The sequence below is a fragment of the Mobula hypostoma genome, chromosome 8, assembly GCF_963921235.1.
Source record: "Mobula hypostoma chromosome 8, sMobHyp1.1, whole genome shotgun sequence".
Classification (NCBI taxonomy): domain Eukaryota; kingdom Metazoa; phylum Chordata; class Chondrichthyes; order Myliobatiformes; family Myliobatidae; genus Mobula; species Mobula hypostoma.
The window spans coordinates 149,611,953-149,632,638 of NC_086104.1; the positions used below are offsets into that span (position 1 = coordinate 149,611,953).

A 20,686-nucleotide genomic window follows, 5' to 3' on the forward strand; every position below is an offset into this window, starting at 1 on the left:
CCTCCTGTGGCGTTCCGCCCTCAGCATTCCCATCATCCTTTGCTCCTGCCAGATTTACAGTCACTCTGCATTCCACGTTGTCAAAAACAGCACTGTGTAAAAGCCTTAGACACCCTAGCTACAGTGTATATATGTGCCTAAGACTTTTGCACAGTACAGTAATTTTGTGAAGTTGCTTTCCTTACGGCATGGATACCAATCAACCTTGCCATAACCCTTGGAGATTGGCCAGTTTCTCAGTAGCTTGATGCCTTAACCACTCATCCAAAATCGGAAATCAACTATTATGTATGTTCAATTTTATTATTTCAACTTGCAATTGGAGCTAGATGCTTAAACTTTTGTTTTACAGATTTTGTTTTAGTTTTATCTTTCAATGTCTTTTATCCATCTGAATTTGAATGTTCTCTGTCTTGAAAAAGTCATTGGCTAATGATTCTTCAACCTGATTGGTTAACTTTCTTTCCCTGTCCATTCTTTTCCCTGACACGCCAGTCAGGGTGCAGTGTTGCACATTGATTCCCCAGCCTTCAGAGAGGTCCATCACTAAACATAGCTCTAAATTAATCCACAATTGTAACAGCCTACAGCAAAGTCAAGCCCAATGTTATAAGTGTAACTCATACCGTGTGATAAACAGGGGCAGGGCATTTCTCAGTCCATCTGTTTGTTTAGATTATGTTCATAGGACCCAATGATTGAAGGGAAATTCTCACAACTTCCTATCATCACACTGTAATTGTTGGGAAGGGTATTGGAAAAGGGATAGATTTATCAAGATGTCATCAAAGGGGGAAACCATTGGGCTTGTCCAGAAGAGATGACAAGACCGAAACTTCTGGATTGTAGTTTCAGTACTTACAAGAATTGTTCATTGCCTATTTTACCTGTAAATAGTGAGTTTTCATACAATATGCATTGGTGGAACAGATATATCATAGCAACAGCAACGAGTTATACCAAGGGATGGAAATAGTGTCCTTGGAAAGTCATAATGTTGTAGTTGGGAGCATTGACTTTAGATTTGACTCTGGGGGCGGGGGGGGGCAGGGGACGAGCTTTGTCTCAGCCAGCAATAAATGTGGTAAGGAAGGAGAACCTTTCAATCCAATAAACTGATATGGATCGATAGATGAGGGACTATGTTGTTACCTAATTGCCACCGATTCCTCATTTGACTGCAGACTAGACACAAGTTGTTGATGAGGCAAAGGAGATAATCCATCAATTGACTAAACATACAAAAGTTATTGAAACATGCTGATAAAGCAAATGAAATACTGAATGGTTCAGACTTTTGGTATAAGTTTTGGAATTGGGAATCGAATGTTCAAATGCATCCATGGGTAAGGATAGTATTGTATGCTGTGGTAATATCAATTTTATGTATGATGATAATGGCATTGTTAATGTATATCACCTTAGAAGGTGACAGGCCAAAGTTGTGCAAAAGGAAGAGGATGGCAGTTTTGTAAAACAGAGGAGATGATTACCTGTATACAATAGAGTGTATGAATTCAGTAAGTAAATGGTACCATTATCTTTGTATAATGTAAATGTTGCATACCTGCTGGGGATTCATGGCCACCTATGAGTAGTCAACAGAATAGAGGAGGCTAGTGATCCTAAGATAAATAGGAGGGAGATGTTGGTCAAAAAGAACTACAGTCTGCAAATCAGCGAATTCGAATGAATCAAAGAATGTGGAAGCAGACGGACCAATTGCCTTTGTTCTTGCCATGAGGGAGGAGATAGAGGCTGCTATTTTATGAAAATATCTCTCCATTTTGTGAGATGAAGTCACTTGGCTTGATCAGTGTTTTCAAGTCGAGATAATGATGCTCCAAGTAATCTGCTGTACTAGAGATCACTTCCAAATAAGAAGTTATTTGTGAGGTGTTCTTTGATTAGATATAACATGCAGGTTTATGACTGTTGGGGTCTGTATCTGTTGTGTGTTTCAAGCTGTTTAGTAAGTGAGAATACAGAGCCATAAATTACCGATTGTTGCTTGCTGGGAAGAGAGCAATAAATGGATGCTGGCTTGGGAAAGAGCCAATAAAAAGGTGTTAAAAGTCAGAAGACATATGACCAATAGATATGACACTGGAATGCAATGTTTGAATTGGCAAGAAATAAGTAAAAAACAGAGTTTTTCACATAAAAGAGGGCATTGACTCTGCAGGAGATTCACCATCATGGATGTGAGGTGCCCCACGGACATAGAGAGTCGAAACGGGATGACAAAAAACACGTGGCCAGCAACAAAAACTCCTTTTTAAACTGGTATCTTTTCTCGTCTTTGACTGTTCATGGAAGGTCAGGAAAACTTAGTGGGTGTGCATACATTTATTTGGTTGTGTAAGTTTAGGTGTTCTTCTGTTGAGGCAATAAAGGTACTTATCAGATATTACAGGTTCTCTCTGTGCCTCCCTGATCATTATTACAAGGGGTGACTCTTGTAACAACACAATTTCCTGCCATCAGAGTAGGAGGCAGAGAAGAGATGAGCAGAGATAATTCAGCTCTTTTCCATACCTTTCCATAGAAATTGAAATTTAAAAAAAGGACAAAATGCTAATGCACATGATCAAAAAATATTGCAAACGGCTTGAAGCAAAACTCCTGCAAGTAATCTCAACATTATTTAAAAAACACAACTCTAAGTAAAAAAAAAAATGCACAGGAGTGACAGAGATTTGAAAGACAGGGCATTGTAGTTTAAAGTTCCAAATATTCTGAACAGACACAAATACACACACACACACACACACACACACACACACCTCTGCACCAACATTTGGACATATGCTTGCACACCCAGTCTTCCAGTCTTTGCATGATGCTGCACATATAATACTTAGGTGTATATATATACACACACACACATATATATAAAAAACTAGGGTGCCTAAGACTTTTGCATAATACTGTAGTAATTTAATTATATAGTGAGATGCAGTGCGGATAAAGGCCCTTCCAGACCTTCGAGCTACACTGCCCAGCAATCCCGCAGTTTAACCCTAGCCTAATCACGGGGCAATTTACAATGATCAATTAACCTACCGACTGGTATATCTTTGGACTGTGGAAGGAAACCTGAGCACCCGGAGGAAGCCCATGCGGTCAGGGAGAGAACGTACAAGCTCGTTACAGGCAGCGGCAGGAACTGAACCCGGGTTGCTAGTACTACGCTACCGTGCCACCTGCTTTTCTTGTGAATGCTGCTTCTAAGTGCCCGTGTGAATGCCTGTAAAAAGGCGAATGTCAGGAGACATAGACAGTACTGTACAAAAGACAGTGCACATATATATAGCTATGGTGTTGGAGACTTTTGTACAGTACTGTAGTAATTTATGTATTGCACTATACTGCTGCTGCAAAAAAAGTTCATGACATTTGTGAGTGATGATAAACCTGATTCTGATAAGGATCTCTATTTTGGACTGAGGGGGCAGGGAGAGGGGAATCATGGTTGGGAAAAGGGAATGGGAGAGAGGAGAGGGGAGGAATAGGAAGCACTAGAGAGACTTTCTGTGAAGATCAATAGATCAATTGTTTAGAATCAAATTACCTTGCCTGTGTCTCAGGGCTGGTTGTGTCTGTGCCCGTGCCCCCCCCCCCCGGCACTCCTTCTCTGACACTGGTCCCACACTCCTCCGGCAACGCTCCATACTCCAACATCCTTTGCTCACGCCAGATTTACAAACTCTCTGTTCCACATTGGCCAATACGGTATAGTGCAAACCGGCTTAGGCACCCCAGCTGTATATATGTGCCCAAGACTTTTGCAAAGTACTGAGATGTGCTTATTAATGATTCTTCAACCTGGTTGGTTACCTTGCTCTCCCTGTCCTTACTTATCTCAGATATGCCTGCCCACATTTACATACACACACCGGACACTTTATTAGCTTGCTCCTTTACCTAATAAAGTGGCCACTGAGTGTATGTCTATAATCTTCTGCTGTAGACCAGTCACATCAAGGTTTGACATGTTGTGCATTCAGAGACACTGTTCTGTACACCACTGTTGAAATGTGTGGTTATCTGAGTTACTGTTGCCTTCCTGTCATTTTGAACCAGTTTGGCATTTCTCCTCTGACACCCATTAACAAGGCATTTTCGCCCACAGCACTGTTACCCATTGGGTGCTTTTTTTTTGTTTATCGCACCATTCTCTGTAAACTGTAGAAACTGTTGCGCATGCAAATCACAGGAGATCAGCAGTTTCTGAGGTACTCAAACCACCCCGTCTGGCACCAACAATCATTCCACGGTCAAAGCCACTTGGTCACATGTCTTGCTCATTCTGGTGTTTGGTCTGAAGAACAGCTGAACCTCGTGACCATGCCTGCACGCTTTTAAGCATTGAGTTGCCAGGCACATGATTGGCTGATTAGCGATTTGCATTAACGAGCTGGTGTGCAGGTGCACCAAATAAAGTGGCCACGGAGTATATGCAAGCACACACACGTGCCATGCGAATATCCAATTAAATATCTGATTATGTAATTCAGATATACTTGCAGATTCAGATGCCCTCAGTCTCTCTCACAGGCACAGACGCCTGCACAAAATACATGCCGCACCACAGACACTCAATAGTTGTCTATGCACACGTGCACGTACATACACAAACAATATATGCGTGCACGCACCCCCACACTCAATATATGTGCATGCATGCATACACATACACCCAATATATGTGCATCCACACATATATAGACACACATACACCATCCTACATCCCCCTGTGCCTAAACATGGATCTCATCCTTCCAACTCACTTTGGCTTTGGCATCGACTTGAGCCTTGTTTTGGAGTAAGAACCGCGCCACCTCAGTCTGGCCCGCTCTTGCTGCCATGTGCAACGGAGTCTCTACTTTCTGCAGCAAATGAAACAAAACAGGAAACAGAAAATTTACCCCAAAGAAACGGCTCTCGGAAAGAACCCAAGAACCGGCAGCGGCCTGAGCGAGACTCTGTGTTTGGCGCCACGCTACCCCGCATTAGTTGGTAATGAAATGGCTTGCATCCAGTCCTCCTATGGTCCAGCAGGGCATTATCAGCCACAGGCAAGTGGCCGTTGACTGATGACGTGAGGAACGGGCAGCTCGTTGGACCTCTCATAAGAGGACTCTGTTCGGGATCGGAAAGCGTGGACAGGCTCATGGACGGCATCCAAACGACAGCACATTTGGCCTAAGCCCGCGGCTCCGCAGACTGTTGCGACCGCCGCAGCTCACCTTATTTCTTCTAGCTTCAGTGGAACAACTGGAGCAAGGATTCGGCAAAGAAGCAAGAAGCAGAAGCTTTTAAAATAAAGCCTGAAAGGTGCAGGTGAAGCAGAGGGAAGTTAAAAATACGCACACCTGAACCCTCCAACTGGACTTTAAATAGGAGGAAGTAGCCGTGTGCTTTGTTAAAACCCAAGAGACATAAAGCCATACAACACAGTCACAAGTCCTTCAGCCCACCATATCCATTCTGACATTTACACTAAACCCATGTGCTGCACCAGGACTGTCTCCACCTGTCTCTTGCCTACACATGCTTGTTTAAATGCATTTTAAACACAGTGATTTTACAGTATGTCCAATTCTACCACCTCCTTTTTCACTGAGCTTCAGATATCAGCCACTCTGTCTAAAAATAAACTCTCATAGATGCCCTTTGAAACTCCTCCCCTCTCCATAACCCTGTGACCTTCTGTTTCTGATAATTCTGACATGGACATCATATATTCAGATAGTTAAGAGGTGAAGAAATCTAAATGTGGTTTTTTTTACTTGTTTCTTGAGAATATTTTGGGCAATATAGAGGAATACGGTTAGGGAAATTTCTGCAGATCTTCCTCCTTGCCACAGTACCAGAGCCCAGTCTGAAACCCTGAAACCTATGCGCTTGTGTATCCGGTGGGATAACAGAAACACCTCCCTTGGTCACGATCTGTGACTCTGAGTCAAAGACCATACGACCATAACACATGGGAGCAAAATTAGGCTGCTCAGCCCATTGAGTCTTCTCTGCCATTCCATCACGGCTGATTTACTTTTCCTGTCAACTCATTCTCCCATCTTCTCCTCATAACCTTTGACATCCTTACTAATCAAGAACCTATCAACCTCCGCTTTAAATATACCCAGTGATTTGGCCTCCACAGCCATCCACGGCAATGAATTCCACAGATTCACCAGAACTGTGTCCAGTTCTGGTCGCCTCACTACAGGAAGGATGTGGAAGCATTGGAAAGGGTACAGAGGAGATTTACCAGGATGCTGCCTGGTTTAGAGAGTATGCACTATGATCAGAGATTAAGGGAGCTAGGGCTTTACTCTTTGGAGAGAAGGAGGATGAGAGGAGACATGATAGAGGTGTACAAGATAATAAGAGGAATAGATAGAGTGGACAGACAGTGCCTCTTCCCCAGGGCACCACTGCTCAGTACAAGAGGATATGGCTTTAAGTTAAGGGGTGGGAAGTTCAAGGGGGATATTAGAGGAAGGTTTTTAACTCAGAGAGTGGTTGGTGCGTGGAATGCACTGCCTGAGTCAGTGGTGGAGGCAGATACACTAGTGAAGTTTAAGAGACTACTAGACAGGTATATGGAGGAATTTAAAGTGGGGGGTTATATGGAGGCAGGGTTTGAGGGTCGGCACAACATTGTGGGCCGAAGGGCGTGTAATGTGCTATACTGTTCTACGTTCTATGTTCTACCAGCCTCTGACTAAAGAAATTCCTTTCCATCTCTGTGATATAGGGATGTCCTTCTAATTTGGGGCTGTGCCCTTTGGTCCTCAACTCTCCCAACGTAGGACATACCCTCTCCAAATCCACTCAAGGCCTTTCAGTGTTCGAAGGGTTTCAGTAAGATATCCCCCTCATTCCTCTAAGCTTCAGTGTTCAGGTGCAGCGCCATCAAACACGCCTGATACATTAACCTTTTCATTCCCGAGATCGTTCTTGTGAACCTCCTCTGTAGACAGAGGTCATTGTGGTTAGAGGATGTGCAGCAAACTACGTATGATGGGAATATCAGGAAGCTTCCAATGGCCAGTGTCTCTTGCACCCTCCCCCTCCCCACAGCTCTCTGGGATAGAAGGTTTCAGAGATTCAAATTGTTCCTCCTTACTTCCATCTTAAATGGTGGCTCCTTACAGCAAAGACGCGTAAAAAACCCTCTCACTGTCGACCCCAGAAATCCCACTGAGGATCCCCTATGCTTCAACAGTATCACACCTCATCCTTCTAAACTGCAATGGGCATCAGTCCAACCACTCACCACGTTGGATACGTTTGGGGAGGCTCCATGCTGTAGTAACTTGGTGACAATATTCAGGTTTCCCATGAAGGCAGCGACATGGAGCGGCGTCAGTCCTGACTGGAACACAAGGGGAGGGGGGGGGAGAGAGAGGGGGGGGAGAGAGGGGGAGGGGAGAGAGAGGGGGGAGGGGAGAGAGGGGGAGGGGAGAGAGGGGGAGGGGAGAGAGGGGGAGGGGGGGAGAGAGGGGGAGGGGAGAGAGGGGGAGGGGAGAGAGGGGGAGAGAGAGGGGGAGAGAGAGGGGGAGAGAGGGGGAGGGAGAGAGGGGGAGGGAGAGAGGGGGAGGGGAGAGAGGGGGAGGGGAGAGAGGGGGAGGGGAGAGAGGGGGAGGGGAGAGAGGGGGGGGGAGAGAGAGGGGGGAGAGAGAGGGGGAGAGGGGGAGAGAGAGGGGGGGAGAGAGGGGGGGAGAGAGAGGGGGAGAGAGAGAGGGGGAGAGGGGGGAGGGGGGGGAGAGGGGGGGAGAGGGGAGAGAGAGGGGGGAGAGAGGGGGAGGGAGGGGAGAGGAGGGGAGAGGAGAGGGGAGAGAGGGGGAGAGGGGGGAGAGAGAGAGAGGGGGGAGAGAGGGGGAGAGAGAGGAGGAGAGGGGGAGGAGAGGGGGAGGAGGAGAGGGGGAGGGGAGAGAGAGGGGGAGGGGAGAGAGGGGGAGGGGAGAGAGGGGAGGGGAGAGAGGGGGAGGGGAGAGAGGGGGAGGGGAGAGAGGGGGAGGGGAGAGGGGGGGAGAGGGGGGAGAGAGGGGGAGGGGAGAGAGGGGGAGGGGAGAGAGGGGGGAGAGAGAGGGGGAGAGAGAGGGGGAGAGAGAGGGGGAGAGAGGGGGAGAGAGGGGGAGGGGAGAGAGGGGGAGGGAGAGAGGGGGAGGGAGAGAGGGGGAGAGAGGGGGGAGGGGAGAGGGGAGGGGAGAGAGGGGGAGGGGAGAGAGGGGGAGGGGAGAGAGGGGGAGGGGAGAGAGGGGAGAGGGGAGAGAGAGGGGGAGAGAGGGGGGGAGAGAGGGGAGAGGGGGGAGAGAGGGAGAGAGAGGGGGAGGAGGAGAGAGGGGGAGGGGAGAGAGGGGGGGGAGAGAGGGGAGGGGAGGAGGGGGAGGGGAGAGAGGGGGAGGGGAGAGAGGGGGAGGGGAGAGGGGGAGGGGAGGGGGGAGGGGAGAGGGGGGAGGGGAGAGAGGGGGAGGGGAGAGAGAGGGGGGAGAGAGAGGGGGGAGAGAGGGGGGAGGGGAGAGAGGGGGAGGGGAGAGAGAGGGGGGAGAGAGAGGGGAGAGAGGGGAGAGGGAGAGAGAGGGGGAGAGAGAGGGGGGAGAGAGAGGGGGAGAGAGAGGGGGAGAGAGGGGGGAGAGAGAGGGGGGAGAGAGAGGGGGAGAGAGGGGAGAGAGGAGAGGGGGAGAGAGAGGGGGAGAGAGAGGGGGAGAGAGAGGGGGAGAGAGAGGGGAGAGAGAGGGGGAGAGAGGGGGAGAGGAGGGAGAGAGGGGGAGAGAGAGGGGAGAGAGGGGGGGGGGGGAGAGAGGGGGAGAGGGGGAGAGAGAGGGGGAGGAGAGGGGGAGAGAGAGGAGGGGAGGAGAGGGGGAGGAGGGGGGGGGGGGGAGGGGGGAGAGGGGAGGGGAGAGGGGAGGGGGAGAGGGGAGGGGGAGAGGGGAGGGGGGAGAGGGGAGGGGGAGAGGGGAGAGGGGAGGGGGGAGTGGGGAGGGGGGAGAGGGGAGGGGGGAGAAGGGGAGGGGGGAGAAGGGGAGGGGGGAGAAGGGGAGAGGGGGAGGGAATACCAATTACAAACCACAGAAGGCTGTTGGATGCGCTCAGAGGTTTGACTTTCTTTTACCATGTCACGTGCAATAATCTAGTAAAGTAGCTCATGTCTTGCTTAATGGGGCATCACATGGTCACTCTACTTCACATTTTATAATACAGTGCTGGTAAGGTGGTGACTTACTGTCTGGCCTTTTTCGCCCTCTAAAGCTGATCCTTGCTCTTCAACCACAATATCAGTACCCACACCAGCAGGTTCAGGAACAGTTGTTCCCCTTCAACCTGAATCAGCATGGATAACCTCACTCATCTCAACTCTGAACTGATTCCACAACACATTGACTCACTTTCAAGTAGTCTACAGCTCATGTTCTCAACATTAATTATTTATCTATCTATCCATCATCTATTGATTGATTGATTTTCCTTTCCCGCACAGTGCATCTTCTTTTGCACATCGGTTCTTTCCAAGTCTTTGTTTGAGTGTAATTTTTCATTGATTCTAGTGTACTTCTTTGTTCTACTGTGAATGCCTGCAAAAAAGTGAATATCACAGTAGTATATGAGCACGCACAAGAAAAACACATTTCTTGACATGTGGAGAGTGGAATCATGGTTGTGAAAAGGGGAAGGGAGAGGGCAGGAAATGGGAAGGGAGAGGGGAAGGGAGAGGGGAAGGGAGAGGGGAAGGGAGAGGGGAAGGGAGAGGGGAGGAAAGGGGAAGGGCGAGGGGAGGAAGGGGGAAGCACCCGAAAGACATTCTGTAATAGAACACAAACATGAGATGAAGCGTCTCGGGCTGAAATGTTGACCATTTACTCTTTTCCATAGGTGTTGCCCGGCCTGCTGAGTTTCTCCAAATGACCTTGGCTGCTGCCACCTGCCACTCCTTCTCTGTCACCAGTCTAGATCCCCTCCCATGGCACTCCACTCTTGCCATTCCCAACATCTTTTGCTCCCACCACATTTACAAGCTCACTCTCCCCTTCACACTGACAAATATAGTACTGTGCAAAAGTCTTAGGCACCCTGACTATACAGAGTACATATGCGCCTCAGACTTTTGCACAGTACTCTACATACTTTGATAATAAATGTACTTTGGACTTTTAACCAGTAACTGTTGCAGATACTCAGCAGGTCCGGCAGCAGCTGTGGAGAATAAAACAGAATTAACATCCCAGATTATCAGAACTGATAAAGGGTCTATGACTGGAAACATTCACTCTCTTTCTCTCTCCACGGACACTGCCTGACCTGTTGAGTCTTTACAGGATTTTGATTTCTAACAGCTGCAGAATTTTGGAGACAAGGGATTCTGCAGATGCAGGAAATCTTTGAGCAACAAGCATAGCTCCCTCCATTGCTGCTTCCTTTGGCAGAATTTCTAAGGAGAATATGAATAAGGCGCAGAGGCTCAAAACTTTCTTTGTCTCCACCTTCAGGAGACACCTTAAGTCTGGGTGACTCTAATTTCAGGCCAGTGCTGTCCTTCCAATCTGATTTGTCACCCGTTAATTCAAGGAAGGATAATCCTCTTTCATTGTAAAGGGCAACAGTTATAAATGGTTTCTGCATTACCTGGTGATTTTTACAGACGGAATTGTGCTAATATCACAGTCGCTTACCTCAGTTACAGCCTCTAGCGATGCTCCATGTTTCAGGAGCAGGTCCATCACCCTGATATGGTTCTTCTTACATGCAATATGCAATGGGGTGAAGCCATTCTAGGAACGGGAAGGGACATGGCATGTTAGAGAAGGCAACTCAGCTCATTATACACAGACATGAGGGAACAATGTGATATTTATTTTATTTTCCTTTTTCAAAGGAAGCTTGTTAGGTAACTGCAGCATCACAGTGTTTCAATATTCCATCGTTCACAACCTTTACAGTCAATAGCTTCAAATTACAACACAGCCAACTATATCCAGTATACAAACAGGAGAAATTCTGCAGATGCTGGAAATCCAAGCAACACACACAAAATACTGGAGGAACTCAGCAGGTCAGACAGCATCTATAGAAAAGAGTAAACAGTCGACGTTTTAGGCTGAGCCCTTTCATCAGGTCCTGAAGAAGTGTTTTGGCCTAAAACGTTGACTATTTACTCTTTTCCGTCGATGCTGTCTGGCCTGCTGTGTTCCTCCAGCATTTTGTGTGTGTTGCCTGTATCCAGTACACACTCAAGCTCAGGGAGAGCCCAGCTGTTATGGAAAACCCTGAGTGTACCCGTGGACACCGTGTGCTCTTTGTCAGGAGGTCCATGGGCATCGGTATAACCCCAGAAGTGGGCCAGGCACAATCAGCTCAAGCAGAATGTTCGAACTCTCACTGCTTGGACCTGTGAATGGATGGATACTCTGGCCAGGCCCAGGCGAAAAGCAACCGGAAGATTCCCTCGAGTGACCCACCAAACTGCACCTCTCCCCCCCACTCCCGCCCCACACACACACACACATAGTGTGACCACAGATCAGGAACGTAGGGCTGAAGTGTGACCAAAACTTGAAGAACAGTCCCCTCAGGTACTCAGACAGAGACTGCAACCTCTCACGCTCCAGATACATGATACACTGACTTCTCCCAGCCACGTGAATGCAGGTTGGCTGGGGAGACCATGAACCAACTTAGGAATCTACTGCATGGTACTGATTCTGTGCTACTCTCTCCCTCAGGTCTCCCATGTAAAGAGGGAGGACTCCCATGCAGAGAGATCTCTACTAGGAGTCTCCCTCATTGCTGAGTGGCAAAAACAGAGTTGCTTTAGAGCAAGGGTTTCAAACTTCTTTTTGATCATGGAGGCCAGGTTGGGAACCTCTGCTTGAGAGGAAAGGGCCTTAACACACACACACACAGGAATAGGTGCAGGAGTAGGTCATTTGGCCTGTTGAACCTGTTCCACCATTCAATAAGATCAGGACTGGCCACAGAAAGCAGCAGAATTTTAGGGGAACTGAAGGATGAAGGGTCATCTTTATTTAACATGTACTATACATTTACATGTCTTAGGAATTTGCTGTGCTGTGTTGGAGAGGGCATGACATGGAACAAAAAAAAAAAAATATATATATATATATATATACATACACATACATATACATATATATAGCTAGGGTGCCTTAAACTTTTGCACAGTACTTCAGTAATTTTATGTATTGCACTGTACTGCTGCCACAAAAACCAAATTTGACATATTTGAATGATGATCAACCTGATTCTGATATGGGTCTCTATTGTGGACTGAGAATGGGAAGGGGGCAGGGACAGGGGAATCATGGTTGGGAAAAGGGGAAGGGAGGGGAAGGGGAGCGGGAAGCACCAGAGAGATCAATAAACCAATTGTTTGGAATCAAATGACCTTGCCTGGTGTCTCAGGGTTGGGTATGTCTACACCCGCCCTTGGCACTCCTTCTCTGTCACTTGTCCCACACTCCTCCCACGGAGCTCCACCCTCGCCATTCCCAACATCCTTTCCTCCCACCAGATTTACAAACTCGCTCTCCACTCTATGTTCACAAAAACACAGTACTGTGCAAACGTCTTAGCCACACTAGCTACAGTCTTCTGCCAAAGACTTTTGCACAGTAATGTATAAAAAGCTAATAAATTTAGAAGTTGAAGAGAATTTGGAATGAATAAAGAGTGGGACAACTGTAGGATTGGTGTAAAATGGTGGGTGTGGATTTGGTGAGCTGAGTAGACTGTTTCTATGCGGCATGACGCCTAACTGCTCTTTTCTCCAGGTCATGCTCTCTTCTCACAGGTAGAAGGTACAGGTGGCTCAGGACTCGCACCACCCAGTTTAAAAACAGTTACTACCCCTCAACCATCAGACTCTTGAATAAAAGGGGATAACTACACCCACTTGCCCCATCATTGAGATGTTCCCAGAATCAATTATCTCACTTTAAGCGTTCTTTATCTCATTACCTCATGTTCTCGTTATTTATTGCTACTTATTTATATTTGTATTTGCATTGTTTGTTGTCTTCTGCACTCTGGTTGATCTTTCATTGATCCTGTTATAGTTACTATTTTATAGATTTTTTGAGTTGTTACGTACCCCGTAACTGGGTTGCCAAACCAGCAGAAATGGATCACTCAGTTGGAGTCTGGAGTACTAGAACTAAGAAAGTTTTATTAAAGAGACAAGCAACACAGTAATCGAAAGGATAATAAATGCAACAATTCAACAATGATAACCACACATGTGCACAGAATTAAGATAACAGCATCAATCAAGCTCTATCGTTGTCTAGGGGTTAAATGACCAATTTCAAAATGACTCAAAGTTCAGTCCAGTTTGTAGTTCAGTTCGCAGTAATCGTTGCCATGGCGATGGACAAGGTGGGGGAAGAGAGAGATAGAATAGGAACAACTCATCATTCAGAACGGCTTCACTCACAGACCAGCAAGATGGCTCACAGACCAGCGAGATGGCTCACAAACAGCTTTTGGGCAGGTCCTTGGTGATGTCACCTGAGGTCACCGACTGTGACCCCTCCTCCAGATGCGGTCGATCCTCTGCAGTGAACCCGGCACCCAGGCAAGGGCGGACACACACCGGGTTCCCGCTGATCGTACCTTTCCACCCACTCGTGAGAAGCGTACCGCTTCCAGGGTCTCGTTACCTCGGGTGGCGTGTGTGTCTGTCTTAGCGAACCTGTCCCTTTTTATCCCCCTGCTGGGGTATCGCCTGTCCATCACTTCAAACAGTTCAGGCTTCAAAGGGGGGAGCCGCTCCAGACAGCTCTTCCTCCCACATCCCTTCATTACACATCTCCAGACGCTGCTCCATTGTTCCTTATCTCTCCTTCCCCTGAGGGCAGGTGGCAGACCAACTGCTGATGCCACTGATGCTAGCCCAGGCCAGCAAACATCTTAATTTTATGTGTATTCTCGTAACACTTCCCCCCTTTAAGGATTTTTACCGGGAGGTAAAAATTACAAACATGACTACATTATCTGATACATACACAATATACATCTTTAACAGTTATTTAGCTAATACAGAGAATTTGAAGCTGTCAACACCTTGACAGACAGTCATCACATTTTCTGTTCCTTTTACACGTGTTATTAATAATCCCTTAGACCAGGCTCCAACTCAGCAAACTTCATAGTGGCCAAAAACACTGATGAATTGCGACCAATGTAACCTCTCATTTGGTTTTGTCCCGGACCACAATAACAAGGGTCGTCCCATTCCGACTCAATTTTCTCTCGCAAGGGCTTAGTAGGAGGGGGACGGGTATTGACCGCAGAGTTATTGCAAAACTTCCTGCAGTACCCCACCATCTCCAAGAGCCTTCTGAGGGCCCTCTTGTCTGTCGGGGTGGGGAGGTCAGCGATAGCCTGCACTGTAGCTTGCATCACTGCCAGCTGCCCCTGTGTCACCACAATTCCCAGGTAGGTGACTCTCGTGTGGCCGAATTCATTTTTTTCAAGGTTCACTATCAGACTGGCTTCAGACAGCCGTATTAAATTGCCAATACACACCTCTGTGGTCATCAGCCCTTTAGTCACTGAATTACTCGAAAAATATGGGTGTTGTTTACTTGGCCGCCCTATTGTAACCGACATAACCCAACGTCCCAGTTCTTTGCATTTCCTCGGGACAATCAAACACATGGGTGCGAGTCGTTTAATTACTCCTTCGGGGATTAAGGGAGAGACCTTATCAGTAGACCTGGCCAAAACAATAGCCTTCTCCCATCTGACCGATCCCATCCTAATCTTTTCTGCACAAATTCTTTCCTGGCTACTGCTACGTCCGTCCCAGCTCCCTCACTACCTCTTATCTCACTACACCCTGTCTCATACAAGGTTGGCAGAAATGTTTCAGCCAAATTCACCATCGCGGGCGGGGCCTCCATGCTGGCAGGCTGACCCGTCAATCTCACGACTGGGAACACGATCCCTCCGGCGATGTCATTACCGAGCAAGACTTCCACGTCTTTCATCGGTAATTCGGACCTCACCCCAATCGTGACTAGTCCAGAGACCAGGTTGCTCTGTAAATGTATCTGGTGCAAAGGGACTGACTCTGTCCCTTCCCCAACACCTTTGACCTCTACCTCCCCAGTCTGGGTCTCTGAGCTAAACTCTAATACACTCTTCAGTATTAGTGACTGACACGCTCCCGTGTCTCTCCAGATCCGCACTGGAACTGGTTTTAACCTCTCCTTCACTGACACCAGTCCGGCCGAGATAAACCTCTCGCGCCCTTCCTGGACCAAATACGTGCGGTCCCACCGCTTCCTCGCATTCCGGAACCTCTGCCGGTATGCCTCCGGGACCAACTCATAAGTCCTGAGGATGGCCTCCTTCACCACCTCATACTTCTGGGCATCTTCCGGGGATAAAGCGGAGTAAGCTTGTTGGGCTTTCCCTTTCAGTACACTCTGAAGTAAAACAACCCACTTATCCCTCGGCCAGTCCTGACTTATAGCTACTTTTTCGAAGTGGAGAAAGTACCGATCCACATCGGTATCGTCAAATGGGGGAACCAGCCTAACCTCCTGGGTCGCCCGGAACCCTCCACCTTGGTTCGGCACGAGCCCCTGCTCGGCCCTTATCTTTAACTTCTCCAGCTCAAATTCCCTTTCCCTCTGTCTCTCTTCTCTCTCCAACTGTCTGTCCCTCTCTCTCTCTTCTCTCTCCAACTGTCTTTCTCTCTCCCGCCTTTCTAACTCTCTCTCTTTCTCCTGCCTTTCTAACTCTCTCTCTTTCTCCTGCCTTTCTAACTGCCGTACCCGGAACTCGTGCTCGAGTCTCAGTTTTTCAAGCTGTACCTGTACCGCGTCTCCAGCAGGTTTTTCAATAGACACCTCCCCCAGCTCACCTTGGGGAAACACACCTTTAGATACATAGTGCTCTACAATAGCTCTGTGTATCTCCTCTCTCCTCATTGTCGACTTCACCTTAGCAAGATTCACCCGTTTTGCCACAGCTATCAATTCCGATTTCCTGGCATCCTCTAATGCCTCCAAGGTCGGCGCCTTTATAAATTCCTCAACCTCCATTTCTGCTGTTTGTCTTTTCTTTCTTTCGGGAATTTTAACCCAATCAATTTACTCCGTCCCAAATTTAGCGTTCAAAATCCCGGACGAGCCCCCACTTATGTTACGTACCCCGTAACTGGGTTGCCAAACCAGCAGAAATGGATCACTCAGTTGGAGTCTGGAGTACTAGAACTAAGAAAGTTTTATTAAAGAGACAAGCAACACAGTAATCGAAAGGATAATAAATGCAACAATTCAACAATGATAACCACACATGTGCACAGAATTAAGATAACAGCATCAATCAAGCTCTATCGTTGTCTAGGGGTTAAATGACCAATTTCAAAATGACTCAAAGTTCAGTCCAGTTTGTAGTTCAGTTTGCAGTAATCGTTGCCATGGCGATGGACAAGGTGGGGGAAGAGAGAGATAGAATAGGAACAACTCATCATTCAGAACGGCTTCACTCACAGACCAGCAAGATGGCTCACAGACCAGCGAGATGGCTCACAAACAGCTTTTGGGCAGGTCCTTGGTGATGTCACCTGAGGTCACCGACTGTGACCCCTCCTCCAGATGCGGTCGATCCTCTGCAGTGAACCCGGCACCCAGGCAAGGGCGGACACACACCGGGTTCCCGCTGATCGTACCTTTCCACCCACTCGTGAGAAGCGTACCGCTTCCAGGGTCTCGTTACCTCGGGTGGCGTGTGTGTCTGTCTTAGCGAACCTGTCCCTTTTTATCCCCCTGCTGGGGTATCGCCTGTCCATCACTTCAAACAGTTCAGGCTTCAAAGGGGGGAGCCGCTCCAGACAGCTCTTCCTCCCACATCCCTTCATTACACATCTCCAGACGCTGCTCCATTGTTCCTTATCTCTCCTTCCCCTGAGGGCAGGTGGCAGACCAACTGCTGATGCCACTGATGCTAGCCCAGGCCAGCAAACATCTTAATTTTATGTGTATTCTCGTAACAGAGTATACCCACAAGAAACTGAAACTCAGGATTGTGTATGCTGACATATATGTACTATGATAATAAAATTTACTTTGAACTTTGGTTTACTTGTGGATGTCTTCCTACCTATTGGGAACTATAAAGCCAAATACAATCGACTGTTTGAGAAGCTTAAGCATTAATTCAAACATAGTGGAGGGAGGTGGGCTATAAAATTGGAGATTGAAAACCAAACACAATCCTGGTGGATCTAATCCACTCCTATTCCCGAGAGCAGCCAGGCACTTACGATGGTGAGTTTGGGGCAGGACTAGAACAGGGGAGGTACTTTATGGGGAAGTGTGGGTAGTGGCCCCCAGTTCTACAACAACAATCATAAAAACGAGCATGTAAATAGCACTTAGAGTGAAAGATAGACTATGTGGGTTAGTTGGATGCTGTAAATTGTCCCCTGGTGTGCAAGTGAGTGTAGAATCTGGGGGTGGGGTGGGTGAGGGGAAAGAGGGAATAATGAAAAAATGGGATCAAGGTAGGATGTGTGTAAATGGTGGTTGGAGGTCAGAATGGAGTCAGTGGGCCGAATGGCCTGTATGTGTGCTGTCTGTCTCCATGACGGCATGGAGCAATTAGCAGGAGGACACCAATCAAAGGTATCAGGTCAGGTGACCAAGAGCTTGGGCATAGAGGGAGTTCTTAGAGAATATCTTGATGAAGAAATGAATAGGTAGAGGTTTACGATTACAATAATATGGGCAGTTTTTCCATTCACATTCAGTCATAAAGTACCATAGCACAGAGACAGGCCCATTGAGTCTCTGCAAGCCTGGTCATTTGCCTACTCCCATCTACGTGGTAAAAGAAATACCCCTCAGACTCCCCTTTAATATTTCACCTTTCACCCTAAACCTATGACCTCTAGTTCCCCATGTTTCCTGTTTCCCTCAGCACCCACTGCAAACTTAGAAAGCTTGATAACTGTCCCTTGTCAGCCAAAGTGAAATCCGGAAGATGTTTTTAACACATTAAGCCTAGCCTTACTAAAATGTTAAGTCCTTGGCTTGCAAATCACTTTTAATTAATGACTTAATTATCAGGCACAGCCTTGATTTTATGTTTCTAACACAGATTTGGCTAGACCAAAACAACAGCGCAGGAGCTGTTATCAAATCAGCTCCTCCTAATTTCAGTTTTATTAGTGAGACCAGGATAAAGAAATGAGGGGGAGGAATAGCCACCTGTGCAATAATTATTATCAGTGTAAGCAGATATCATGTGGACCATTTGCATCTTTTGAATACCTTGCTTTTCAGCTGAAATCATCCTGTCCTGCTTCATTTTTAACTATATACAGGTCACCAAAGTATTGTGCAACCTGTTTTGGTGAATTCGCTGAACTACTGTCTATTGTTTGCATTGACTTTGTCTGGGTGGTCATTGTTGGTGATTTTAATATTCACGTTGATAACCTCAAGGACAGTAGTGCTAACGAACTGCTCTGTAAACTTGACAGTTATGGATTGACACAGTGTGGTAAACCATGTATATAGGTTGTAACTGGGTTACCTGTCTGGACACGCCCCTCTGCTGACTGCTCCTGTGGCTCCTCCCACAGACCCCTGAATAAAGACGATTGTGTCACTGCTCCTCCCTCAGTCTAGGACAGACATACAGCATGGGCGTGGATCCATTTTACTGTTAATAAAAGCCTTTCAGTATTTACTCTACTTCCAGTCTTTTGGAGTAATTGATAGTGCCTCACACAGCATGTGACAGGGCCCCCACACACCAAGGGCCACACCCTTGACCTCGTCATTTCCAAAGGTCTTAACACTTCTGAGGTTGTGGTAACCGATGTTGCTCTTTCTGATTATTTCTGTGTTTTGCTTGAACTTATTATGTCTCTATTCACTAGCACTCAAACTGAGGTAACCACAAAATGGTTTATCACTGAAAACACCAAGGTGTTATTTCCACAGGCCTTTTCTCCCACACCTGTCTTCTCTCCCCCTCAGCCGATGCTCCTATAGACCATCTCAACTCTAAAATTACAGATGTCATTGACGCAATCGCCCCCTCAAAAGTAGAAGTAGTTTCTGGGAAGGGAAAAAGCACCATGGAGAAACAAGTAGCACACACAAAGTGCTGGAGGAGCTCAGCAGGCTAGGCAGCATCCATTGAAAAGAGTACTGCCGACGCTTTGGGCCGAGACCCTTCAGCAGAACTGGAGAAAAAAGATGAGGAGTCAGAGTTGGACGGGGGGGGGAGGGATGAAGTAAAGAGTTGGGAAGTTGATCGGTGAAAGAGATACAGGGGTGGAGAAGGGGGAATATAATAGGAAAGGACAGAAGGCAATGGAAGAAAGAAATGGGGGGCGGGGGGAGCACCAGAGGGAGGTGATGGTCAGGCATGGAGAAACACCTCCCTGGTTTAAACTCCAAAAAAGAGAGTGTCAAATAGCTGAATGCAGGTGGTGGAAAATAAAACTCCAGGTCTATTATGACAGTTATGAAGAAACTCCTTGCATCTATAATTTAGAGTGGAGACATGCAAGGCAGACCTTCTCTGATATTATAAACAAAAACAGCGATAATGCATGTGCCTTATTTGCTGAAGATGATAGGCTCACAGATTCTCCTGTATCAGTAGCATCTGAACTTCTGTCTACATAGTCATGTAATGACCTTCTGTTCTTTCTTACTGACAACATTCAGAAGATGAGATATGAGGTCTCGGCATCAGGTCAGATGTCAGTTCATCCTTTCACTCACTTAGAATTAACCTAGTTAAGATGACACAATGCAAACCTACTGACTATAAATTTTACCTACAACCTTTTTAAAAAATGTTTTTAATTGCATGATGCCAGACATGCTGCAAATACTCAACACTTCTGCTCTATCAGGTTGCTTCCCAAAAGCCCTGAAGTTATTGATCCCCTTTTTAAAAAGAACAACCTAGATGCCTCAGTAATTAATAACTACAGACCTATATCAAACTTAGCATGTTTAAGTAAAATCATTGAAAAGGTTGTTTATCAGAAAATTAATAGCTTTTTGGCACTGAGCAACTGTATAGATGTTTTCCAGTCTGGATTTTGACAACACAAGAGCACTGTGACTGTTTTGGTCGAGGTTTTAAATAACATCCTCTTAAACTATGATGTTGATAAAATTTCAGTTTTGGTTTTACTGGATCTGAGTGCTGTTTTTGATACAGTTGACAGTGGCATATTACTGGACAGACCTGGAAAATCGGTGGGGGGGGGGACTTTCTGGTACAGTCCTAAAGTGGTTTAAATCATATTTACAGGACAAGGACTATTTTGTATCGATTGGTAGCTGCCTATCTGATCGAACAAAAATGACATGTGGAGTGTCTCAAGGGTCCATACGAGGGCCTCTTCTGTTTAACAGTTATGTGCTCCCTCTTGCTCAAATCATAGTAAGCAACAAAATATCTCACCGTAATTATGTGGATGACACAGATTTATATAACAGTGACTACAGTCTCATAAAATCACTAAAAAACTGTATTGAACAAATCACTGACTGGATGAGCCAAAATTTCCTCCAGCTAAACAAAGAGAAATTTGAAATAATTGCTTTTGGTGCCAAAAAAGAACAATTAAAAATCAGTGCTCACTTAGAATCGTTGTCATTACAGACCACAA

The 20,686-nt window shown here is 46.8% G+C and overlaps 1 protein-coding gene across 10 annotated transcripts in view; it reads right to left on the reverse strand.

Annotated features, from left to right (window-relative positions):
• The window catches only part of LOC134351041 (ankyrin-1-like), a 315,455-nt gene that overhangs the window by 141,979 nt on the left and 152,790 nt on the right, over positions 1–20,686 (reverse strand). For all 10 annotated transcript variants that reach the window (XM_063057044.1, XM_063057043.1, XM_063057036.1 and 7 more), the window contains 3 exons: positions 10,683–10,781; positions 7,289–7,387; positions 4,794–4,892 (listed from right to left, as the gene is read on the reverse strand). In XM_063057044.1, coding sequence (XP_062913114.1) covers positions 4,794–4,892; positions 7,289–7,387; positions 10,683–10,781 — 297 coding nt within the window. The remainder of the gene's footprint in view (positions 1–4,793; positions 4,893–7,288; positions 7,388–10,682; positions 10,782–20,686) is intronic.